We start from the raw sequence: 26,291 nt of genomic DNA, 5'->3' as shown, positions 1-26,291 counted from the left end.
CAGCCGGTTCAGGAGAAATAAAGCAGGTCACGGCGAGATTAAGACTGTACTGTGTGCATGCGGAGGGGAGCGGGGCGCTAGCGCATCATTGGGCTTTTTTCAGGGTGCATACCAGCTCACAAGGCAAGGCAGTCCCCTGAAACAAAAGTAGGGGGGGATGGTCCTAGAGAAGGAGGAGTTTGGGAGTTGGAGGAGGAAGGGGGGAGGGGGAGATAGGCCTAGATAATGAGGAGTTTGGGAGGAGGGGGAGATAGGCCTAGATAATGAGGAGTTTGGGAGTTGGAGGAGGAAAGGAGGAAGGGGGGGGGGAGGAGTGGTCATTTCAGTTGACACCATTACATTGCCTTTGCTTCAGCTGATCTGAAGCCTGTCTTTACAGAATACAACACACCTTCAGGGTCCCAGGCAGCATCAGAATGCATGCAAGACGAGGCTTCACGTCGGGCCCCATCCTTTGTGTCAGGCCCTCTGTTTTTTTCTGGTCCAGATGCTAAGCTTGGCTTGATGAACATTTTATGAAGTCAACCAGAAGCCCAATTGCAGATCAGGGATTGCTATCTTGTTAATGGACCAATGGAGACGTCAGTTCATCTCGCCTCAGCTGTCATTTACTCATAGCTTCCGCATCATTATGGCAATGGTTTGGTTTGTGGGGGAGGAGGAGGTTTGTGTCTGACAAGCTCACAGTATCTTCAGACTTTAAAAGCTGATTTTTTTTTCATTGTTTTTGTTTCTTTCCATCTGAGACTGGTTTACAACTGAAGGGGTTAATAAATTATGCCAAAAGTGGCGATTTAGATTTGCGCTACACATTTTTCTCTTTGTCAACAGAACAAATGCTAACTTCAGAGCCTGTTTCTGTCTTTAGCCACTTGCTATTCTTTGCACATTTTCACATCGTCGATGGCAGCATTTTTTTCTTTTGTGAGTTTTATGAAATATAAGCCTCTTAATGCGCACTTATCAAGCACCGCCGACCGTGCTTCAAGAACAAACGCCTCACAAGAGGCATTTTGCTGCCCTGACTGCTCCTTGTCAATCGCAACAAGACGGGGGCAGATGGTTGCTTGCATATTAAACAGGAATCCGTACATTTTAAGGGCACACGTAATGAAAGACCAGTGTTAGATGGGTGCATTAGGGGCCATAGCTGTAGAGAGACTAGAGGGGGTTGATAAGAGCATCGCTAGGCATTGAGGAGCTGACCTGATCTGTCAGTAATTGGGGGATAAATGCAGCCTGGTGACCTTTGGGAGCTGTCAGCTTCTCTTATGCACCCTGGCTGCCCCTCAGCTAGCAGCTAACCCTCTACCTGCAGCTCCTCCCTCGACACACAAGGCCAAGGGACAATGCGAGGCACGCAAACACGGCAAACAAGAGCAGCAAAACACCAGATCTGAATCTTTTTGTTTAGCCTTGGTGAAGAGGTTTGCTCGCACACAGGAGAGAGAGAAGACTGGCCAGTTCTCTACACATCAACCAAGGCCCTTCGAGTGCAGTACTGTGTACTGACTGGAACAATCCAGGTGTTTTGTTTGTGAGGAACATTGGATATACTGTATTTGTTTTCTCTGCTACACATTGCACAGCGCCATTCAAGGGGAATTTAAATTGACCTTCCATGCGCACGGAGCATTCACTGTTGCCTCCTACAATGTCTTGAATTGGTCAGGGAAACGGAATATGCTTTTCTCAGCTCTGCTTTTAGTATGGCAGCCATGAAGACCTTGAGCCCAAATAACAATGAGGGGATATCCCCCTCCCATTCTGTCAGCCTCCATTTGAAGAGCTAGCGTTCTTTTATCTCAAGCAGGACATCTGTATGTGATTACGGCCCGTCCCAACGTGCTACGATTCATCTTCTCCTTTCAGCCTGCTCTCACTCACTCTCTCGTTCATATTTATCTCTTCCACTAAGACTGCTCTCCTGCCTGAATCTATGAATGATCAGCAGCAGAATAAAGGCACTTCAGCCAGGTCTGGTTTGCATCGGGTGCTAAATGATTGTTTTGATCTTCCCCAGTGCGGCGTTGCTAGCTATAGCTCAGATTTGTATCCCCCACCCCACCCCTCCCCCCAAACTCAACGACTAGCCTACAAGCTCAACACGCATCATGGGAAATTGGCTGATGCATCTTATCTTAGATTTCCGTAGACGTCAGTGCCTGTGTTTTAAGGGAGGCCCAGTGAAAGGGAGTTGATTACAGCTTTTCCCCCCTCTATGCCATCGCATAGAATTCAAGCGAATCAGAAATCAATTGAATGTGATCGTGACAAATGGCTCCCAGTGCTGGGGCCATGATGGCGCTGTTAGGAAATCACAAATGAATCAATCAGGCCTTTATCAGATCAGCGGGCCCTGGGCCTTGTGTGATGCTGAATGCACTGCTGTGTCTGTGCATATGCATGTCTGTTGTGTAGAGATAGATGGGTGGGAGGCAGGGGTGCTGTGTTAACCTCCTTGCTGCCGGAACAGATGGAACATGGGCTGGGGTGCTGTGTTAACCTCCTTGCTGCCGGAACAGATGGAAGGTGGGCTGGGGTGCTGTGTTAACCTCCTTGCTGCCGGAACAGATGGAAGGTGGGCTGGGGTGCTGTGTTAACCTCCTTGCTGCCGGAACAGATGGAAGGTGGGCTGGGGTGCTGTGTTAACCTCCTTGCTGCCGGAACAGATGGAAGGTGGGCTGGGGTGCTGTGTTAACCTCCTTGCTGCCGGAACAGATGGAAGGTGGGCTGGGGTGCTGTGTTAACCTCCTTGCTGCCGGAACAGATGGAAGGTGGGCTGGGGTGCTGTGTTAACCTCCTTGCTGCCGGAACAGATGGAAGGTGGGCTGGGGTGCTGTGTTAACCTCTTTGCTGCCGGAACAGATGGAACGTGGGCTGGTATGTAGCTGTAGTTGGGGTGGAATGGGCAGAGAGAGAGGTGGGGTCCTAGGCTGTGGAGGCTGTACTGTGCGTGCTGTGTTGGCCCAGCTCCCTGCCTGCCTGGCATACAGATCTCCAGCTCAGCCTCCATGGCTGATTAGAGGTTAATGGTTTAGAAGCGGGGAGGGACTTCCCTCTGATTGGCTGGTGGGGCCCACGTGGGCGGGCCGGCGGAGTGGCAGATGGTGCAGGCCCAGTGAGGGAGTGGAGCGGTGAACGAGGGAGGGAGGAGAGGAGGGAGCAAATGAATGAGGGGGTTCTCTCTCCTATCCTCAGCTCTTCCCACTCACCGACTATGGAAGGTCCATCCATCCCTCCCTCCCACCCCAACCTCACCACTGCATCCAGCAAGCCATTGCTGCAGTAGACAGATGGTTGGTGGACTCAGCCTCAGCAGAGTAAATGGGTCCAGGCTGGAGGAGCTGCATTAGAAGCATCACCCCCAGATGAATTATTATGACTATTAGACACTTCAGCAGACGGATCAATGAGCTGGACTCAAATGTCTCAATGTCTTACTGCCTCTCTCCTCCTAACTCCTACTTAGACATATCAGGCCTTGTTATACCTATACACTGTAGGCATAAACCCAGTCACTTGGTGCTATGGATGGATGGAGGACGGACGGACGGACAGGATGGTGTAGAGTAAGAGTAAGCCTACTGAAACAAACCCCTCCCTCCCCTGGCTCAGTCATATTGTTCATGTAGCATCCATCCAGGCTCCTCCCCCACAGCACAGCTCTTCCCCAGAGACAGGCGGCCATGTGCTTCTGCTCAGGATCAAATCAGCTTTGTGGGGCTGGCAGGGCTCCCAGAACCAAACATTAATTTCACCTTTGTTAGAAATTCATCTGTTTAGGGGCTTTACCCTGGCCCCTTGATTACAACAGTATGGGGAATAACTGGGGGGAAATGCTTTATCTAATGGTTGTGACGATGGTTTTGCATATCTCTGTCAGAGTGAACAAAGCCAGCGCTGTGAGAAGGATAGGGACCTCTTAATGTGTGACATCACAGCCCCAGAGTGTTAAGTAGTGGTCTAGAGAAGAGACAAGAGAGCTTCAGATGCTGCTTTTAGATCTGACCCCAAAGCTGATTCAGAGCTGGCCTCCTTCAGAGCTGGCCTCCTTCAGAGCTGGCCTCCCGATGGGAAGTGATTTATACTGCAGTGTCAAGAGCCTCCTACTGTGGTTAGTGCTGCTGTGACTAGAACTGCCGACGCATTGATTCATCTGCACTCTGCTACCCCTGACCCGGTCTCTGGCGTCCGCTACCCCTGACCCGGTCTCTGGCGTCCGCTACCCCTGACCCGGTTTCTGGCGTCCGCTACCCCTGACCCGGTTTCTGGTGTCCGCTACCCCTGACCCGGTCTCTGGCGTCCGCTACCCCTGACCCGGTCTCTGGCGTCCGCTACCCCTGACCCGGTTTCTGGCGTCCGCTACCCCTGACCCGGTTTCTGGCGTCCGCTACCCCTGACCCGGTTTCTGGTGTCCGCTACCCCTGACCCGGTCTCTGGCGTCCGCTACCCCTGACCCGGTCTCTGGCGTCCGCTACCCCTGACCCGGTTTCTGGTGTCCGCTACCCCTGACCCGGTCTCTGGCGTCCGCTACCCCTGACCCGGTCTCTGGCGTCCGCCTAACCTATTTTGTCTGCCATCACTTTTCTCTCCCTGCTGTTTTGTTTGGGAGCCCCAACAAGCTTGTATATAGCAAACACGCACAGCGTCTTGTATCGCCGCAAGCTTGTGTACGATAAATAAGCCAGCCGTGTTTGCCACATGGTCCATCCTCCCCCTCCTCCCTCCCCAATCAGCTGTCCTCTCCTCCTCTATGCCTGGCTGGCCATGGCAACCTGCTGGGACTCTTCCTGGAGACAATTGAGAGTTGCAACAGAGTGTGTGGAGTGCTGGCCTGACCCATATTAGCCGTGGCGGAGTGTTGTGTTGATTACCCCTCCATCCCGCCCACCTTCCATCCATCCATCCCTCCATGCCTCCCACCATCCCTCCCTCCTTCCATCCCTCCATCCCTCCTTCCATCCCTCCATCCCACCCACCATCCCTCCTTCCCACCCACCATCCCTCCTTCCATCCCTCCCACCATCCCTCCTTCCATCCCACCATCCTTCCCACCATACATCCCTCCCACCATCCCTCCTTCCCACCATCCCTTCCTCCCACCATACATCCCTCCCACCATCCCTTCCTCCCACCATCCCTTCCTCCCACCATCCCTCCTTACATCCTTCCTCCCACCATCCCTTCCTCCCACCATCCCTCCTTACATCCCTCCCACCATCCCTCCTTACATCCCTCCCTCCATCCCACCATCCTTCCCACCATCCCTTCCTCCCACCATCACTCCCTGACTGATTGATACAGCAGCAGCATCTTGCATTGTGACTGAACTGACACCTCCATACCACCTGCTGACGACACCCAGACCCTCCTCCTCCTCAGGACACCCAGACCCTCCTCCTCCTCAGGACACCCAGACCCTCCTCAGGACACCGACACCCCTCCCTCATCTAGAAGAGCGTCACTGTTTGCAGGTTCTAGACCAGGTCCAGAAAGGACACACACACCATGCGGAAGGTAGGAGGGTTCAACGAAGAGGGGGATTGTATTGCCCTGAGCTTCTAGAGAAAGACCGAAAAGAAAAGAGCAGCAGAAAGGGACTGCAGGATCACATTCAGCGACGCGGCCGGCCAACAAAAGACGGGGCGGGGGTTGGGGTGACTGGGGGGAAACGGGAGCCCCTGGCTGAAAGACGAGGAGGGCCCTTCATGTCCATCAGCGGCAGATGCCTGGCTCTCTACTGTAGGGAACACTGTGAAAGGAGATGAGGAGCCACCTTACCCAGCCTGTCCCTCTTTAACCAGCAGCAGGCTGTGGCACTGCAGCAACTGTCAGATTCAGACCCACACCACGCTGCAGCACGGAGATAGGGCCTCATAGTCACCCTTACACCGAGCACAGAGGTGAGCGAGGCCCCTCGGTCTGACTACATATGCATAGGTAGCACATTGTTGTGGTACTTTATGTATAGTTGTCAGCAATGTTCCCTCAACTTTTTGGGGGCCCTGAGCAAATTTTAGGTCTTGTGAGCAGAAACTTGAACATTGTGAGAATTTTGTGCAACTTACAGTTTTAGACAGTAGCTAATAGGCTATTGTGGCTATTTGAGCATAATGTAGGCCTACCAACAAAACCAATGGAGCAAATCACATAACATTTTCACATGGAAATAGCTTTTGATTTCTATGATATAGCCTACAGTAGCCTATATGTAGTGTTCAATGCAGGCCTACATTGCATGAGACTTTTAAAAACGTTTTTACATTATGAAGGGCTTGATATTAATTCATGATTTTTTACTTGGTCTGTAACATCATGGGCTAAATAGGTGACTGTAAATTGCATTGTATTGTGTTGTACGATGCAAGAAACCACTTTACAAAATACAATTATTATTATTACCATACAGAAAATTATACAATGTAGACGACCCTCTGCCTATTGACTTATTTGCATATTCAAGCCTGTCTCAAAATACAACACTGCCCCTTTATTTAAGAAATACGTTTTTACCTGACTGGCTTTTCAAAGACAGCTTTAAATGTAGCCTACACGTTTTGTGCTCTTGTAGGAAGCAGTAACTTCACATTGCTGACCTATACTTATCTATAACTGGGCTAATAACTCGCTAACTAGCAAAGAATAGCAACAAATGTGCACACGCGTAGCTCTGATCTGAAAAGCGCAACCAATAGAATTCTACTCCGTTGCGATCTGTCAACAACAACGTCAGACGTAATCTTGCAAAGTTAGATTTGTTTTGTTTTGTTGCATTGAAAAGGGGCTGATTTATAATGTTGATTCGATCACAGTAAAAAAAAAAAAAGATCTATATGGTACAAACTAATGGGGCGGATTTAGTAAAGTTCAGTCTCTAGCGTCTCTGCGCGGCATGGCATTTCCTCTGCGCGACAGTCCTGGAGGAAGTGCGTGACCGCGCACACGCGCAGTTTCAGTTTAGAGGTACTGTTGGTGGTCAGGCCTTGTTCTTTCGAGTTAGGGACACATCTTGATATATTGTAAAACCGATACATGGCTCTTGTGCAGCTGCCAAAGACGCAGCAGTACTCTACATATGTGTTTCAATTTACAAGATCACTTTTTTTTCTGTAAACAACCTTTCAGTGCAGCGGTTCTTCCCTCTCTGTAGACTCGGGGTTAGATCCCTTTGAGATATCCTCAGAGGTGTATGGCAGAAGGCTTCTCCCTGGTACTGAGTGTACATGTCCTCTGTCATCGGATTAGTGGAACGGTAAGGATGGAGGCATTATGAGCGGCATCATGTAAAGTGTACATCTTCGCTTTCCATTGGGGAGTTAGTGTTAGAGGAAGGATGGTATCGTCATCTACAGTGTGTGCCCGTGTTACCACCTCTCTCCGATTTAGAACACATTAGTCACCTCCTCTGTGTCGTCCACTTTATTGGCTCACTGTTACATCACACAGCGCTAGCTGCCATAGAGGAACATGGTGGTGAGCAGTAACAGAGTTGACAAACCTCTTTTTTTTCCACTTTGGATTGTTTCATAAATTGCTACATTTATTAGATAGGGTTATGGCATACCTACTTTCTGTAAGTTTGCTGTGAAATCACTCCCTGGAAAACAGTGCCAAGTGTGAGTGGACTATCCTGGCTAAATACATCAAATGACATGATCTGCCTGTTGAACAACCACAACCTGATAACATATTACATATACAGGATAAGGATTATTACAGAAACTATAATTCTCCATTTGTGTCTACTGACTGTTCTTCAAGTCATTTTTTATATATTTTTATTATTAATCTGTGGAAATTGTTCCCAAGTAGGCCTTGTGCATAGTTTTATGGTTTAATTTTGCAGTCATTGTTTTTTGTTTGACATACATTTTAAAGTGAAGAATCTGAGTCTCAGCATCACTCTGTTACCGTGTAATGACCCTTAACCCACATCTTACTAGTTTGCTAGTTTGTTCCCTTGTTTCTGTCATATTAATATACAGTACCAGTTTTACAAGACTGCCCTGGAAATAGACCAAGACCGTACTTGTACAGTACAAGATCTGATGACTGAATGGAAGAAAAATGGGTGCAGTAAACACAAAAGTCCGCCATTTTCTCCACAAGGTTTCCATGCATCCTTGTCTTTCACCAAATTCACTTTGAACTCTGCATTGTGCTGCAAGTCATTTGCAACACATAGGGGTAGCCCCTCTCCTTTTCTTTTATCAAAAGGAAAACAGACATCACCATAAACTCTCCTTAATCAGATGGGCCTGTGGTTTTGTCTCAGCCTGAAAGGGTTTGGCAGTAAATTGGACATTGACCACCCCCCCAAGAAAAAGAGAACTGGGGAAGAGGGGGGGGCTTGTTTCTCAGAAGAGCTCATCTGGAAAAGGCTTTTGTGGGATTTGGCAAGACACCGGCAGGCTTTACTCCCCTGTCTCACTAGTCTAACCCTAGAATTAATTGTGTATTTGTGAGCTTGTGTGTGAGAGTGAACTTGCTTGTGAGCTTCCGTGTGGGAGTGAGCTTGCGTGTGGGAGTGAGCTTGCGTGTGGGAGTGAACTTGCGTGTGCGTGTTAGGCATTCCAGGTCTATTACAGTTCACCAGACAGGTTGGTGTTTATTAGGTTAGCCTTGGTTAGCTGAGCTCTCTACATTGAAGGTTTGTAGGTTGGGCTTTTTATATACCACTCTATGGGGTGTAGTGTACCTATGTCCAGTGTGTACTATGGGTAGCCAGGGGTCAGGTCCTACAACCCTTTATTCACATTCAATCTGCTATCATGGGTCACCTGGCATCTAGCCATTAGTCATGCAGCCATGGAGCATAGAAATGAAATAAATAGAATGTGTTTAAGTTCAGGGAGCAGGCCTGGTTGCTATGGTTTGGTGGGGTACTGTGATATAGTAATTTAGTTCTGTTCTCCCAGCCCCTTCTCTGAGCCTCCCTCCAGCATTAATCATTTACCAGTCAAAGTGAGCTGCCAGACTTTCTATCAGACAAACACACCCCTTTACCATCCCTCTTGCTGCATGCGCTCTCTCCTCTCCCCACCCTTTGCCCCTCAACAACCGACTGACTGACTTCCAAAACCTCAAATATGCCAGAACCTCGCAAGCAGGCAGGAGCATTTCCTGTGAAGAAACTGTTTCATGTGGTCCAGACGTATTTAACTAGTATCCACTTTTTCCTTCACTATCTTATCTACTCCTTTTGTATTACACATCTTATCAGCTAACTAAACTACAAACGTGGTTTATATGAGCTGTAGCCTGCCCTCAGTTTTATTATTTTAAGACCATGTACTACGTGGCTTGAACTTCTAGCTTCCCTTGAACTGATTATGATACTGCTAGCTCAATCCCAGAGTGCTTTGGGGGTAGATTACCTTTTTTTCTTTTGCAAACTGGTGCTCTCTTTGTAAAGGTTAACTTAATCACATGTTAGTTTGCAGGATTCTTTTTGTGTACATTGCCAGAATGTTTTGACAACCCCTTCATTACTTATGTGACTTGTGACTTTTAGAGTGCTGAGTCCCAACTATTCTTCAGCTGAATGTGCTGCTAAAGGGGAAGATGTGAAATCACAGCAGTAATTTCAATGTTGATTAAGTTTGCTGACACCGGCCTTCTCTCTCTGTCTCTCCAGGTTTCCACCTCAGTGGCACAGTCACGGAGCCCGCCTCCCAGTCGGAGCCCGAGGTCACCCACAAGGTGGCCATCAGCTTCGACCGCTGCAAGATCACCTCGGTCACCTGCGGCTGTGGCAACCGAGACATCTTCTACTGCGCCCACGTGGTAGCCCTGTCCCTGTACCGCATCAGGAAGCCAGAGCAGGTCAAGCTGCGGCTGCCCATCTCAGAGACCCTGTTCCAGATGAACAGAGACCAGCTACAGAAGCTGGTCCAGTACCTCATCACAGCCCACCACACAGAGGTGCTGCCCACCGCCCAGAAACTAGCCGACGAGATCCTCTCGTCCAACTCTGAGATCAACCAGGTCCATGGTAAGAAAGACACACAACACCAAGACTTCAGTTGTTGGACATAACGTAAGGTCCCCATGTTCACATAAAGTGTGCATTTGGTGAACAGTTGATTCATGTTAAGCACAGGAATTTAGACAGAACAACAGGTTTTACAGTCTATACCTGCCACCAGATGACCAGGTATTGTGCTTTACCCAGAGCCTCTGCTAGTCCCTTACATTCCTTAGTTTCTACCCCAATCTTCCTCTGGTGGGCTTGAAGAGCAAGGTGTGATGTCTAGGCAGAGTCCTGACAGAGTACTGATTGCGGTACCAAAGCAGCAGCCAGAACTCGGAGGCATCAAACAACTTGTTTGATGCCAGAGTCTCCCGGCCTGCTGTTGCTTTCAATTTCTGAAAGTAAAAAAGAAAGTCAGACATCAGCGTTCTAACGTTTCTAACTGCTTGGCACCAGAGCAGGCATGAACAGCCCCCAGTTATCCCTCTAGTCTGGAAAACAGAGTTTGCGTCTTAAATGGCACCCTAGTCCCTATATAGCGCACTACGTTTGACCAGGGCCCATACTCTGTGCAAAAGTAGTACACTATATACGAAATAGGGTGCAGTTTGGGATGAATACAGGGGAACTCTGCAGCTTGTTATCTGTCCACATCACTATCAAAATATTTATCCACCCCAGCCTCTTAACAAGGAAGTCCATCGCCCAGTCTCCTGCTGTTTGCTGTCGGTGTGTTGAAGTGGGAGCCCCCTTGACAATGAAGAAGCAGGATTTGATTGAGGGTTTGATTGTGGAATGTGAACGTTCGGATACAACAGTGACTTGGCAGGACTTCAGTTGGTTCTACTGGGTGTTGGTGCTACCTAAAGGATGCCTACCTGGGTTTACCTACCTGGGTTTACCTACCTGGGGTTTACCTACCTGGGGTTTACCTACCTGGGGTTTACATACCTGGGGTTTACATACCTGGGGTTTACATACCTGGGGTTTACCTACCTGGGGTTTACCTACCTGGGGTTTACCTACCTGGGGTTTACATACCTGGGGTTTACCTACCTGGGGTTTACCTACCTGGGGTTTACCTACCTGGGGTTTACCTACCTGGGGTTTACCTACCTGGGGTTTACCTACCTGGGGTTTACCTACCTGGGGTTTACCTACCTGGGGTTTACATACCTGGGGTCACACATTGTTTAAGTTTTTTAGCTGTTTGCTTAATTAGAAAAATATTCAAGGAACAAACGTATTTTATTATATGAGGTTATATTCGAGGTGTGTCTGACAGTGATTATTGATATAAGACATGTTTTGGGGCCTGCTAGCTTTAGTTGTGGTTTTAATTCATCCTTGGTCTGACATTGTCTCTTTCTGTTTGTGTTCCCAGGGGCCCCGGACCCCACGGCAGGGGCCAGCATTGATGACGACAACTGCTGGCACCTGGATGAGGAGCAGGTCAGGGAGCAGGTCAAACTATTCCTGTCCCAGGGAGGGTACTACGGCTCCGGGAAGCAGCTCAACTCCATGTTTGCCAAGGTACATACGTCTGTCCTGTCTGTCCTGTCTGTCCTGTCTGTCTTTGCATACATGAATATTCAGTATCAAAATCCATCCCGGATGACTTACTGTATATTAATTCATGTTTTCTGTAGGTGCGAGAAATGCTGCGGATGCGTGACTCTAACGGTGCCAGGATGTTGACCCTGATCACGGAACAGTTCATGGCCGACCCTCGCCTCTCTCTGTGGCGGCAGCAGGGGACTGGCATGACGGACAAGTGTCGGCAGCTATGGGACGAACTGGGTAAGTCCCTCTCACTTCCTTAAATGTACAGTGTAGAGCTCCAATTTGCACAGAACAAATCAAATCAAATGTTATTTGTCACATGCGCCGAATACAACAGGTGTAGTAGACCTTACAGTAAAATGCTTACTTACAAGCCTTTAACCAACAATGCAGTTTTAAGAAAAATATGTGTAAAAATAAAAGTAACAAAATAATTAAAGAGCAGCAGTAAAATAACAATAACGATGCTATATTCAGGGGGGTACCGGTACAGAGTCAATGTGTGGGGGCACCGGTTAGTCGGGGTAATATGAGGTAACACAGATGATTATGAGTTGCTATTAGCGCATATGTTGTGGATTATAATGCGCTGCAGAAGGCTATAAATGCATACATAATGCATTATGAAGAGGGTATTGATAGGAAGTGTTTGTGACCAACTGTCTCATTGCGGCTTGGATGTTATTGATTTGGGCCAGTTGAAAAAAATATGCCCTTGTCCAAAGCAGTGTGTGTCGTTTGCAGTTGGTCAGTTGGTTAGGTAGCAGGTAGTAAAGGTACATCTGAAAAACCTTTCAGCTCAAAGAGCAATTCCAAACGGAATGTGGCCTCACCACTTCATTTAGCACAGCTATGTAACTGTTACCTAACTGGAAAGCCACCATGATACACGTGATGTGAGGTATCTCTCTCGCCCCATGCATGCTGCCATAGCAGTGGATCAGTCAGTGCTGGAGTCAGTGAGTGTGATTGTGCAGCAGTCCAGCAGTGCATACATCGGGGTCAAGCACTCACCTCTATTGGGATTGCATGAAAAGGGCCGGGATCAATGGGGTTTTCAACCTCCCCGGTATTGATCGGAGCATTTAAAGGGGTCGATGACTGCAGATCCTGAGGTGGTTCATTGGAGAGCAACAGCAGAGCAGAGAGGTTTGCTGTGCCTCTCTCCCTCTTCAGGGACACACAACAGAACAGCAGAACCCTGGCTCAGGGGTAATGTTTAGTTACCGGGGAGCGACAGGACAGGGCTCTCTGATTGGCTAGGACTGCCACAGGATGATCACCAAAGCGGCCAATCAAAGGTGTTATTGTTGGGGGGGTGCTTTAAAGCAACCGTGCTGTACTCTAGTAAGCTGTTAGTACCAGAAGCTGTCCGTGTGGTCAGCAGTGAGCTAACAAAGTGCTCTGAAATGAGGGTTTAAAGGTAGTGAGAAGGAGGGGGTGAATACTGGTAATTTGTTACCTTTATGATAGGAAGGAATGTGAGGGGTAAACTAGTTCAGTTCCCTTCCCTGAGTTTATGCTACTAAGGATCTGTCTAACGTCCCAGTGCCTTTGTTTTAAAGATGTGACTTTAATACAGTCCAACCCGGACCACAACATACACTGTTAACTTTTATGACCCGTTCACAATATTACCATAGAAGAACATGATCTTTCTATGGACCCTCTCCTCCACACCTAAATAGTCAAACGTTATTGGTTATTCCGCCCTTGACCTTTGTCCTTCCCCAGGTGCCCTGTGGGTGTGCATCGTGCTGAACCCGCACTGTAAGAGCGAGGAGAAGAGCGGCTGGCTTAAGCAGCTGAAGAAGTGGGGCGACATGGACATCTGTCCCCTGGAGGACGGCAACTACGGCAGTGAGTTGCCCAACATTACCAACGCTCTACCACAGAGCAACTTCGCCCAGGGTCAGTCGCAGTCTGGAGTCACATACATATAGAATGCACATATATAATATACACACACTGTAAACTGTCACTAGAATGCATTTTATTTCCCAAACCATTATTCTGATACAGTGGTGAAGGTTGACTGTAGTTATCGTAGTAATCCTGAGTATATTGTACTCAAAGTACTCATCGATAGATCTCCATTGCTGAGTGTTACTATACAGTATGTCCTATGGACTGAGGTCTAACTTTCCCCTTCCGTCCCTCTCTGTGTGTCCCCCTCCAGACTCCCTGGCCCGGCCCAGACGGACAGTGTTCACGCGGGCCATGGAGGCCTGTGATCTCCACTGGCAGGACAGCCACCTGCAGAGGATCATCAGCTGTGACTACTACATGTCCCCAGCCTACCAGAGAGAGGGAGAGAGTCTCCTCTTCAACCCCCAGGGCCTGCCTCTATGGCTAGGTGAGAATGAAATGGCCTGCTCAGTACACACTCTCAGCACTAGATATTATATTATATTAATTCAAGATGGTATCGGAAGGCCATCTCAGTATATTTATTAACACCACGTACACAGATGCATATACGGACGCACACACGCTGGCCCGGCTCTTGGCAGGAGTTAAAGCCACGATGGTGGTGTGTTTTCCTATCTATAACACCACCACTTTTTTTGTGTCATAAGCTTCCTTTAATTCCACTTCCACTGAATCCTGGAGCTGGAGTAAACAGCTTCTGGGGGAAGATTTGTCCTCATTCTGCACAACTTAAGCCTGGATAGAGGGAGTGGGTGTCTTCTGCTGAGGCTGCCGGCATGGGTGTGGTGTTGCTGAGCCACTGTCATGTGACTTGTGTTGTAGATCACGTCCCCACAGCGTGTGCGCGGGTCGATGCCCTGCGTTCCCATGGTTACCCCCGCGAGGCGCTGCGGTTGGGCGTGGCCATCATCAACACCCTCCGGCTGCAGCAGCACCGCCAGCTGGACATCTACAAGCACCAGAAGAAAGGTAGCGCCCCCTTTGTTTTTCCTGGTTATGTGACCTGATGAGGGAAAAACTCTGAGCCCAACGTAACAGAATGACTACGTTAGATTTTTTATACAGTGTTTGATCTTGTTGTAACCCTGTTGTGTTCCTGTGTGTGTCAGAGCTGCTTCAGAGGGGGACAACCAGCACTACTAACCTGGAGGGCTGGGTGGGACACCCCCTGGATCCCATCGGCTGTCTGTTCACCACCCTCACTGAGACCTGCCGGGTGGAGGACGACAACGCTATGGACACTGGAGGTACGCATCTGGCCAAGACCTGTCTAGGCAACATTTACAGTCCTCGTCAATCAAACTGGTAAAAATGAGGTCAGTCCAATAACCACAGCTGATCAAGGCCATCCCCTGGTAAAGTCACCCATATAGAACAGTCCCATACAATTTGGCAGAGGCCAAGGCAACTAGCACCGATTTCACTCTTAACCCCCCCCCCCCCCCCCCATGGAACATGAATAAAATCAATCACCATTTGCATTCCATACGTCCTTTAGCCCAGCCAAACAGAGATCAGGAATTTGGTACCGCCTATACTGACAAACCTACAGGGAGGCATTGTGTGCTGGAACAATACTGGCGAGTGGTACGGTGAGGGGGCTAGAGAGAGACAGAGAGAGTGTGTGTTAGAGAGACACAGAGAGAGAGGGAGAGTGTGTGGATTATAACTTATAGGGTCATCTTCAGTCCTTTGTTTGACTCTGGTGAGCAGCTGGAAACATCTGGTAGGGGGGCAGGGTTTAACTTGAATTCTGACCAATCAGGGGTCTTTACACATCAGAACCAACAACAGCAGCTGCAGCTGGCCAGAAGATCCAGAGCCATAACAGTGGAAAGAGGAAAACACGGAGGCTATCATGGTTACAGTATGAGAACTAACCCGGGCAGCAAAGGGATTCCACATGGTTAAATCCACCTTGGAGCTGATCACATGCCAAAAAGCCTAGAAGCCCAAGGCTTACATCCAATGGACGTTCCATTGGAGAAGAGATGTTGTTTGATCCAGCGGCATGATTGGAGAATCCTGATATCCCCCCCTCCCCCCGTAATAAACAGGATTTTTGTAGAGAGGGAGGAATAATTTGCCAGGGGGATTTAAGTGTGAGCCTCCCGTGGGTTGGGTCTGAGTCCTTGTCAGCAGATGTTAGTGTTTTTCCGGGACCTCAGGGACACCTCTCTCTCTGTGGTGCTGCCTGGCATCCACAGCTGCCTGTGTGAGAGACTGGGAGCTAGAGAGAGAGGCTCCTGTCTGTGTCAGCTGCTCTCCATACCCAGCACCTTTCACCCCCCCCCCCCCCCCCCCCCCCCCAATAAAAATAAACTAGGCAGCCATTTTGGATTATTGTTAGCATCTAGCAATATCTCATAATCCTGCTCGACCGCCATTGCAAACCGTTTGAATAAAAGTTTAATAAAGTAGAATGGAATCTCACTTCCATGACCATCCCTGTAAACTAAAAACCTCTCTTCGTCAGACTCTGGAGAGCACAAGCCACCGGTGTACCACCACGTGCCTGTGTGGGGTTGCCCAGATGGTGGGGAGTCCTACCTGGCGCTGGCCCTGGAGGTGGCGCTGATGGGCATGGGGCAGCAGAGGGTGATGCCCGAGGGCCTCTATGCCCAGGACAAGGTGTGTCGGAACGAGGAGCAGATTGTGGCCAAGCTGCAGGAGATGGAGCTGGATGATCTGCTGGTCCAGACGCTGAGGAAACAGGCTATACTCCTACTGGAAGGTATTAAGACTAGTTTCATTTTATTATTGTCCTCTGCTCATCTCATTTCATCCTTTATCTCTTTTCTGTTCCCTTCAATCTCCCTCTCTCTTTGTCTCACTTATCCTCCCTCACTCTCCTGTTCTATTCTTTCACCCTCCGTCTCCCTCTCTCTATCTGCCCTGCTTGCTGCCTCTCCTTCCTCCCCTTCTCCCTTCCTCTTTTCCTCTCACACTATCTCTTTAGCTCTCCCATCCCATCCCTCTCTCCCACCTGGCTCCCCTCCACAGATCCTGCCTCGCAACACTCAGCTGAAAATGGATCTCAACCCTGGCCTTTCCCACCACGTCTATCCCTTTCCTTCCCTTTCCACATGCTAGCCCACCCCCATCTTGGGTTTTGGGGAACGTTAGCTGTGTAACCCTAGAGCAGACATCTGTCTTGCTGCTAGGGAAGAGAGATTTTGTTAATGCCCAATGGGCAGTGAGTGTGTGGTTTCCGGTTTGCTCTCGCCCCCATCAGGTTGAGAGAGGTATAACCTCATATTGCTGTTATTCACTGCTCTACTTTCATGGTTTGTTTAAACCGGTAGACTTTGACTATTCACCAAGAAACGGAGCCAAATCAGAAAGGGAAGATTCCCTGTTCAGGTGTGTGTATGTAGCTGGACAATTCTGATGTATTGTGTCTGTCCGTCCGTCTCTGTTCAGGAGGTCCCTTCAGTGGCCTTGGTGATGTCATCCACAGGGAGAGTGTTCCCATGCACACCTTTGCCAAGTACCTGTTCTCAGCCCTGCTGCCCCACGACGCAGACCTGGCCTATAAAATAGCATTGAAGGCCATGAGGTGAGATCCCAAAAAACCTTCTATCATGTATTCCAAAAACAGAACATATGAATCCTGAAGGTTGAAGTAAGTTGTAAAATAATATTGAATTGAATATAATTTTACAACATTCAGGATTTTATCACATTTTACGATCAAAATAGTGTGATCCTCCTACCTTGCTGCAACAGTGTGTGTCTGAGAAAAGTCTCTATTTGTACCTTGTTTTGAAGGATGAATCCCTATGACTGGATGATCCCCATTTGCCTTGCAGAGCCATTATCCCACTGAGGCTCCTCAGGGTCCCGGCTAACACACAATCAATAACGCGGCTTAGAGCTGCACACACACGGTGCATATGTAGACTTCGTGAGCAGAGAACTCTAATGCAGCTATACAGCCTTGAGATTGGATGAGCCAGCGTTAATCTGAGGATGATAGCTATAATCATGCTGTAGACCAGGGATGGGCAACTATGATGGGGGTGGGGGCCACAACAAAACTGAAGTCATCATGGGGGGGTTCAGTGCCTCGCGGGTCTACGTACCCACATCCATACACACATATGCAGTCAGAGCCAGCCCTAACCGTTTGGGGGGCATAAGGTGAAATGTTGATAGCTGACTAGACTCATTTATTCAATAATTAAAAAAAAAAAATGCTATCTGGCATGGGCTAATTAATGACTGTCAGTGACTGAGATAACAAGAGAAAAACTGCTGATGCACAATCAAATTGTTTATTCTACTATTCTAACTCATCGGTAAGTTGAGACCCTGACTGAGTTCCTAAAAAAACTCAGTCGGGGTTGATCCGTGGGCCTACGAAAGGGGTGCGGGCCACCAGTTGCCCATTTTGAATAGAAAACATTTTCTTAGTAGTCATATCTCATCTAATCACTGTCTCTCTTCTCTCACTGTCTGTCTGTACCCTCTAGGCTCCCTGTGTTAGAGTCGATGGCGCCCTCGGGAGACTTGGGTCACCCCCACCATGGCATCAGCATCGTGCCCAGCCGATATCCCCGCTGGTTCACCCTGGGCCACCTGGAGTCTCAGCAGTGTGAACTGGCCTCTACCATGCTCACCGCAGCCAAAGGTCAGCTCTACTTACATACACACAGACATGCCCCTCTCCACCACTACAGAACACCACATACAAACTGTTGGATGAGAAATGTTTTGGGATCTAATGTTGTGTTTGTACCTCCAGGAGATATGTTGAGATTGCGGACGGTGCTGGAGGCCATCCAGAAGAACATCCACTCCTCCTCCCTCATCTTCAAACTGGCCCAGGATGCCTTCAAGATCGCAACTCCGGCTGACAACCCCCCAGACATCACCCTGCTCAATGTTGCTCTGGAACTGGGCTTGCAGGTACTGTGGGATAGCTAGTAGGGGGTGGGGGGTGCATGTGCGCAGGGATGTCTTGGATGAAATGTGCTGGTGGGTAAGTGTTGAATTGCTGTGCGGTCTGTCTTTTCTAACATGCCTCAATGCGTGTCTCTCTCTCTGCAGGTGATGAGGATGACCCTCTCCACTCTGAACTGGAGACGCAGGGAGATGGTGCGCTGGCTGGTCACCTGTGCTACAGAGGTGGGTCTGCGAGCGCTGGTGAGCATCCTCCAGAGCTGGTACACCCTGTTCACCCCCACCGAGGCCACCAGCATCGTAGCAGCTACTGTCATGTCCCACAACACCATCCTGCGCCTCAGCCTGGACTACCCCCAGAGAGAGGAGCTGGCAAGCTGCGCCCGGACCCTGGCCCTGCAGTGTTCCATGAAGGACCCCCAGAACTGCGCCCTCTCGGCCCTAACGCTCTGCGAGAAGGACCACATCGCTTTCGAGACGGCCTACCAGATCGTTATCGACGCAGCATCAACAGGCATGACGTACTCTCAGCTGTTCACCATCGCCCGCTACATGGAGCACCGCGGCTACCCGCTCCGAGCCTTCAAGCTGGCCTCGCTGGCCATGACCCACCTCAACCTGGCCTACAACCAGGACACCCACCCGGCCATCAACGACGTGCTCTGGGCCTGCGCCTTGTCCCACTCGCTGGGCAAGAACGAGCTGGCCGCCATCATCCCCCTGGTGGTGAAGAGCGTGCACTGCGCCACCGTGCTCTCGGACATCCTGCGTCGCTGCACCATGACGGCCCCGGGCCTGGCCGGTATCCCCGGGCGACGGAACTCTGGGAAGCTCATGTCCACGGACAAGGCTCCGCTCCGGCAGCTGCTGGACGCCACTATCAGCGCCTACATCAACACCACCCACTCCCGGCTCACTCACATCAGCCCCAGGCACTACGGAGAGTTCATAGAGTTCCTTAGTAAGGCCAGAGAGACCTTCCTACTGGCCCAGGACGGACACATCCAGTTTGCCCAGTTTATAGACAACCTCAAACAGATCTACAAGGGCAAGAAGAAACTCATGATGTTGGTACGGGAACGCTTCGGCTGAACCCCAACAGGACAGGCAATATAGGGATCTGCTTTTAGTACTACTTACTCATTTATTTAAGTTTTCATACATTTTCTCTTTTTTTGTCATTCTTGTGGCAAATTCTGTATGTCTGTTTTTGTTTTTGTCTTTTTATTTTCTCGTGGGCAACAACCACTGTTTATTTTAGTATGATAAAGATTGTGATGATGATGATAAAATCGTTGAGGTGGCACATAATGAAAAACCAAATGATGCATGGGGTGTTTTGAGCCAGGGAATGTCTGCTGTGGGGAGTTACTAGTGGGTTTTGAAGGAGAGAGAACTTGTCATTCCAAAAACCAGAGATGTGGACTTATTCACGTGACTTGGACTTGAGTACTACTCTAGTCACAAATTTTGCGACTTGAGACTTGACAAAAAGAAAAAACACTTGCCACTCGACTTCGACTGGAACGTCTATGACTCGTGACTTAACTTGGACTTCAACTGTATGACTGGAGAGACTAGATTCGTCATCTCACCCACTATGTTAGGCTATCTGTCCTTTATATCGGAGTGCTGCAGGTTCTGTGCGTTCTGTGTCTTGACCAATCAGATTCACAGAAATCACAGGTTGCGCAGGCCGGGCACAAAGCACTTCCTCTAGCAAAGCTCGCGCCGCTCCGCTGTCCTCCGATATTTATTTAGCAAACGTGACAACACAACACTCCTGACATACACAAGCAAGAACTCTTCACAGAAATGTTGCAGCAGCCTACACCTAAAATGTATGGGAAGAAAATGAGTCTGATCAACTAGGCTACTGATAACAAGCGCAGCTGCATAGGCTACAGCCAATGCGCCCTGTCCCCCTTTGCCCTCTGGCCAGGGTAAACGAAGTGGTTATGTTATGTAGCCTATGTATAGCCTGTTAATTTATGTTAAGAGAAAATGTGAATGTAATCAAATTTGGTTTAGGCTATATTCAAACTTGGGCTGGCTGGCTAGACTACCTTGACCTTTTCAATCCAAAATTATTAACTGAAATGAATCAAACAACAAAATACTGATTACATAAATATACTGAGTGAGTTACTTTTTAATTACAGTTGCTTAGGCCTATACGATGCAAACCTGCATAAAGCAAGCTCAGCCCTGTGAGTTCTATTGTCCAATTGCAGGGGTTGTGTCTGTGTAAAGGAATGTTGTAAAATCTAATTAATATTAACAAGTACACGGTTTCTGCAGTTTGACAGGGTTTTCATCCTCCCTAGGGCCAGGAGTTTTTCCAGAAATGTTAAAACCGTGTGACCTGTTTAGAACATATCTGTATACCTAGGTGGCAGTTAGCCTAGTGGTTAAGCGCATTGGGCCATAAACTGAAAGGTCATTGGTTCGAATCCCTGAGCTGACTAGGTGAAAAATCTGTTGATGTGCCCTTCAGCAAGGCACTTAACCCTAATTGCTCTGATGGTCTGCTAAATTACAGAAATGGTCCCACTTCCATATGAATACCTTTTTACAACTACTAATTAATCACTTTCAGACACTGTCAGGGTCCTGATTTATACCTGGTTAGATTACCGGATTAGGAAAAGCTCCAGGCCCCAGGGAAAATAATTTGCCCCACCACTCTGGGACCTGTGGTGCGCCTCTGCATCAGGGTCTCATAGGTCCCAAAAATCATTGCATGTGGGTCCAAAATCACTGATGCATTGCAGTTGCAATGAAATTGGGATAAACCACTTAATAATTGATTTAAAGACTCAAAACCCAAAATTAGGGACCTGAGCTGTGGAACTTGCACATTATTATTTGTGACTTGACTCGAAGGTTAAGACTTGAGACTTGCTTAGGACTTGTGACTTGGTTCCATCTCTGCCAAAAACACTGAAGCACATACTGTCCTACCTCGATCGTATTCCAAGGACCAGCTTTAAACTTTCCCTGTTAAAAGGCCTCGTTTTAAGGCATTATGTTTGGAGGAGGTGGAATGCTGAACTTAGATGTGTATCCCACGGCCCAGTGCCCTAAATCTACCAGATTCATCAGGCACATACAGAGTCCTCAGACTTGACCAAGCCTCTCACCCTCTCCCACATGTATTCTCCTCCTTCCTTGGGTGTAGCCTGATCGATTTGTCTGGTATCTTGTATTATTTCTAGCGAAGGTACCTTTCAAAAAGAGTGAAGCGTACAGAGAGAGAGCCGTGTTGCTTCAGATTGGTATTTGGATTAGATCACGGCGAGATTGATTGACTGGCCTTGTTGCCTGAGAACGATACTGCCACTGTGGATCTTAGACTGTGAGGTGGAGTGCCTGGTGTTGTCAGGATTTGGGGTTGTAACATACATGTTGAAATACCATTGCTGAAAAACATCTTGTATCTTTCATAGCAAAACGTGTATGAACGTGTACTTTTAAACAACATGCGTTGGTGTAGCCAGTTGGTGTTTAGTATTCCACATACAACCCTAACTATAAGTATCAACGTCTCAGACCCTGTGGGAAAGTGTTTTTGATATGGCAGTGACCGCTTGAAATTTTGCAGTAGTTCTATTGTTATACAAGCAATTGACACATTTCATGTATTCAACACCATTCTGTCTGCTTGAGCAATTATTTATCGATCATTAAAATAATCTGTGTGTGAATGAATACTATTAATACAGACATAGACAGCATATAATTATATTTAATATACAAAAATAGGAATATTAGACAGAAGACACATTTTGAGGCTATGAAAACCGTTCCATGTCAGCTTCCACATTCCATTGTTGCCACCTCTACCAAGCTCGGCAGGTGGCCTGGGGCCGCAGATGCACTGTCTGTCTGGAGCTGGGGTTTGAAGTAATATGGTAAAGAAAGGATGACGAAAAACAAAATAAAAGAGACGAGATGCTTAACTCAGTTCTCAGGGAATCACTTCAAGAAACAAAAACAAAAAAGTAGTAGCATAAGCATTTAAGATATTGTAAATATAAAAGTGTCAATTCAGAAAATTGTAAAGTTATAATTATTTATGATAACTGTATGTTTTAGTTTTTTGGGATACTTGAATTTGTTGTGGGCTGGGAATGTGATGACAGTTAGACGAAAAGACTTCAAGACATTTCTCAGGTGCTCCTGTGTACATTTTTTAGAATTTTTGTTTAAATGTTTTATTTGTATGTTTTGTTTAGTTTTTGCAACGTGTTTTCTAAGAGGAAGCATGTCATTTCTAAATTTGGGGGGAAAAAGAAGGCATACCATTGTGTACAGAAAGCAACCTGACTATGCAGAAACCACTTGATGGTTTGGTCCCCTTCTCCGGAGTCACCCAGACGAATGTCTGAGGGGGGCTAGCCACTATCCTAGAGGGGACAGACAAGGCACGACACGGCATGTTTGTATTTGTACCGAGCCTGCACATGCTGCAAATTGGGACAGACTTTGCCTTTGACCGATCAATGTACAATTACTTTCTTTGGACTTAAGCCTTTAGTGTCTTCTCAAAGTACCTGTGTCAGGGCCTGACATGGCAATGAGAGTTTAGGGAGAACAACAGTCCAAAAGAAATGAAAATAAAACCCTGCATGCCCTACACTAAGGAAGGAACTGGCAGATAATATGAATGAGGGTGTCTGTGTGCCCCCCCCCCCCCCCCAATCATCCTCTCTTATATTTCTTCATGCTTTTAAGCCTATTCAATTTACCTGAACCACCACGGCCATGCTCTGAACCGTTCTCTAAAACCCTTATTGAGCATTTGAGTTATTCTTCTCCTTCTTTGCTTCCATTGCTGGTCTTAATTCCTTTAAAAAAATATTTTCTTTAGCTTTTGCAGCATCCTCTGTTTTTTCATTCACTAGCTACCGCACTACTTGAACCTGAGATTTGTGAGTTACAAGGAGAGGACAAAACAAGCATTTTTTTCAAATGTGAGGGAGATGCTTGCATTTTTACAGACTATTGCAGGTTAATGTAAAGCTGCCTGTTATATACACACTTCAAACAACAAGCATTTTCCTATCGCTGAAGTAGTTGGTCCTACGGCATTGGGGGAAAAAAATGGAGAAAAAACTCCTCTGGCTTATTTTCTTTCTTTCCCATACTCGTTGTCTATATGTGTTAACTGTACCAGTGTTTTCACCTGTCCCTAGAATTTAGAAGGAAATAATAATCGCTGGTAGAGCTTGTTCACTAGTTCATCTACTGTTTGATTTTGATTTAAGGGAAAGTGTTTGTTGCCTCTTTGTGCTACTGATTTATATAAAAGGTATCCAGTATTTGTTGCCACAAAAGTATAGTTCATCAACACTTTTTGTTTGTGCAACCTCTTGAGCAAATGTCTTTCAAACAAAAATGTATTACTATTTATGTAACGCTACTACCATTTTATATCATTTGTGTTGGAATCTCAGTGCTTTTCTATGAATAAAGTGTGAAACACGTATATTGACTCCTGCTACTTTCTGAGAACTGGCTTCTCTCAGATGTTGCTCAATTAGTATATCAATAATACATAAGAAGGGAACACTTCAGGTAGGTTATACAATTATCCAATTAGTAATGCCACACATGTAGTTTACCAGACTTTACAACAACACTGTTCTGAGAAGGGATCAGATACAATTATCACTGTTTAAGTGTAGCTCTGATTTCTCCTCTAAGACACTTTCTCAGCTCATTGCAATTCTCATTCATTAGGGAATTCACAGAGCTAAACCTGTGAATCAGGTCATAAAGAATCCTAAGTGTGTATGTGAGAGACAGGCAGCACATCTCCAGCCCAGATTGATTGCCTCCGTAAATGAGCTTATTAATTATCGCAGCAGACGGCTCACAACTGTCTGATTCACATTCTATTCTCAATATAACACCCCAACACTACCACAATCTGTTCAATTACTGCACCTCACCCCCCTCCTACATATGGAATAGGACTGACTGTGAATTCCATAAATCCCTTTTAGGTTGATCTGGACTGATATTGAACGTGTTGACTGACCGGTTCGTATAGCTCTACTGTTAACCTAACGATCTATTCTAGAGGATTGTGTTTTTTTCTCCTCTGGCTTTCTGCTGCTGTAGGAGCCGATCTGTTACACTGTAAACACCATGCAGACCAAACTACACAGCTTCTCCCCTGCATTATCCAGGGGGAAGTGCTTCACAGATGGGCTCCGTCGTTGTGTTTTGGACAGGGAGCACAGAGTAGGTTCACTCTTGAGAGAAGCAGCCAGAGAGCGAGAGAAAGAGAGCGGCTGCCTTGCCTGGCAGGCCAGCACAGCAGAGTGGATGAAATGTGGAGCGGATGGGCCCGGCTCCATTGGGGAGTATTTGTGTTCCTGTAGAGGGGGCTGATTTAGCTGAAGTGGCATGTAGGGAAGAGACAGATGAGTAATTGGCTTCCCCACCTTGCTGTGTGGTTACTGCTGAGGCTGTCAGCTGGGGGAGAGAGAGCAGGCATTGAGGTGAGACGAACACTGGACTGCACAGACAGAGCACCAGATTGCTTATGTGGTCCTGAAGGCAGGTGCTTCGTTCGAACAATAGGGCTGAGCTGTATGTTCATTAGTAGACAATTGGTCGACCCCAGCAAGGACCGACAGGGTGAGGAAATTGCCCCGGTGGTCAACTCCACCTCCAAATATGCACAAAATCATGCCCTGAGAGCACTCTGTGTACCAACTGGTTGGCAGTTGTCTGTTAAAAAGTTATCTCTCTGCACTTTGGATGGCAGGTTGTGCTGTCAGCGTTATCTCGTTCTTCAGGGAGCTGATTTGGAGAGCTTTGTTCTGCCACTCTGACTTCCCAGAATCCCTCAGTAATTTGGGTGTGTGAGGAGCTGGGCAGGGAGGGTTGGTGGGGTGAGGAAAGGATTGGGGGGAGTTTGGTGAAGAGCTAACAGAAAGGGGGGAGGAACTGCAATAGCCCTATGATTCCATCCATTCCAAACTATTCTTTGCATCATTTTGGATTGGATTGAATTCTATAATGAGAAATGCTGGGGTGTGGGGGGAGATCCCTGTGGTCTCAGCTGTGGAAAGGGAATGAGGGTTACCTAGTCAGTTGTTCAACTGAATTCATTCAACTGAAATGTGTCTTCCGAACAATAGAGATGATGGTGATGGATGAGTCAAGGCTGGAGCACAGGGAGTTAGGCTCCCTCTGATAGTGGAGATGGATTACACAGACACATCTACCTCCATGTACTGATAATGTGACTGGAGCAAACAGCACATATACACTCTGACCTATTTCGGGCTTTCTGGTCTCTAAAGCTAGGGTGACTGACTGACAAGCATATTTTTTTCATCATCCACTTTGTGTAATGGCACGATTCAAACAGTGTGTATCTATTAAAATCAAATCGAATTGTATTTGTCATCGAATACAACAGGTGTAGACTTTACTTACGAGCCCTTTCCCAACAATGCAGAGTTAAAAAGTAAGAAAAATATAAATAAAAAAACGAAATACTAACACAATAAAAACAATAACGAGGCTATATACAAGAGGTACCGAGTCAATGTGCAGGGGTACGAGGTAGTTGAGGTAATTCAGAATGTAAATGTTGGTAGAGGAAAAAGTTTCTAGGCAATGAGGATATATAATAAACAGACTAACAGCAGCGTATGTGAAGAGTGAAAGTGTGTGTGTTTTGTGTGAGTGATTGTAGTGTGCGTTGGAGTATCAGTCCAGTGAGTATGCAGAGTGGATGCAACAACAAAAAAAGGGTGTCAATGCAAATAGTCCGGGTAGCCATTTGATGAACTGTTCAGCATTCTTCTGACTTGGGAGTAGAAGCTGTTCAGGAGCCTTTTGGTCCCAGACTTGGCGCTCCGGTACCGCTTGTCCTGCGGTAACAGAGAGA

General features: G+C 47.5%; 1 protein-coding gene across 1 annotated transcript in view; it reads left to right on the top strand.

Moving 5' to 3' along the window:
• Positions 1-23,867, top strand: part of LOC120020353 (zinc finger SWIM domain-containing protein 5-like) — a 49,880-nt gene extending 26,013 nt beyond the window's left edge. The window contains exons 2-13 of the mRNA XM_038963948.1: positions 9,641-9,997; positions 11,361-11,509; positions 11,626-11,776; positions 13,274-13,450; positions 13,719-13,895; positions 14,294-14,440; positions 14,581-14,718; positions 15,948-16,205; positions 16,895-17,030; positions 17,947-18,104; positions 18,219-18,382; positions 18,524-23,867. Coding sequence (XP_038819876.1) covers positions 9,641-9,997; positions 11,361-11,509; positions 11,626-11,776; positions 13,274-13,450; positions 13,719-13,895; positions 14,294-14,440; positions 14,581-14,718; positions 15,948-16,205; positions 16,895-17,030; positions 17,947-18,104; positions 18,219-18,382; positions 18,524-19,468 — 2,957 coding nt within the window. The 3' untranslated portion in view covers positions 19,469-23,867. The remainder of the gene's footprint in view (positions 1-9,640; positions 9,998-11,360; positions 11,510-11,625; positions 11,777-13,273; positions 13,451-13,718; positions 13,896-14,293; positions 14,441-14,580; positions 14,719-15,947; positions 16,206-16,894; positions 17,031-17,946; positions 18,105-18,218; positions 18,383-18,523) is intronic.
• The last annotated feature ends 2,424 nt before the right edge of the window (positions 23,868-26,291 follow it).

The sequence above is a fragment of the Salvelinus namaycush genome, chromosome 25 (genome assembly GCF_016432855.1).
Source record: "Salvelinus namaycush isolate Seneca chromosome 25, SaNama_1.0, whole genome shotgun sequence".
NCBI lineage: Eukaryota > Metazoa > Chordata > Actinopteri > Salmoniformes > Salmonidae > Salvelinus > Salvelinus namaycush.
Note: the sequence above shows the minus strand (reverse complement) of the source record. Positions and strands in the feature narration are given on the sequence as shown.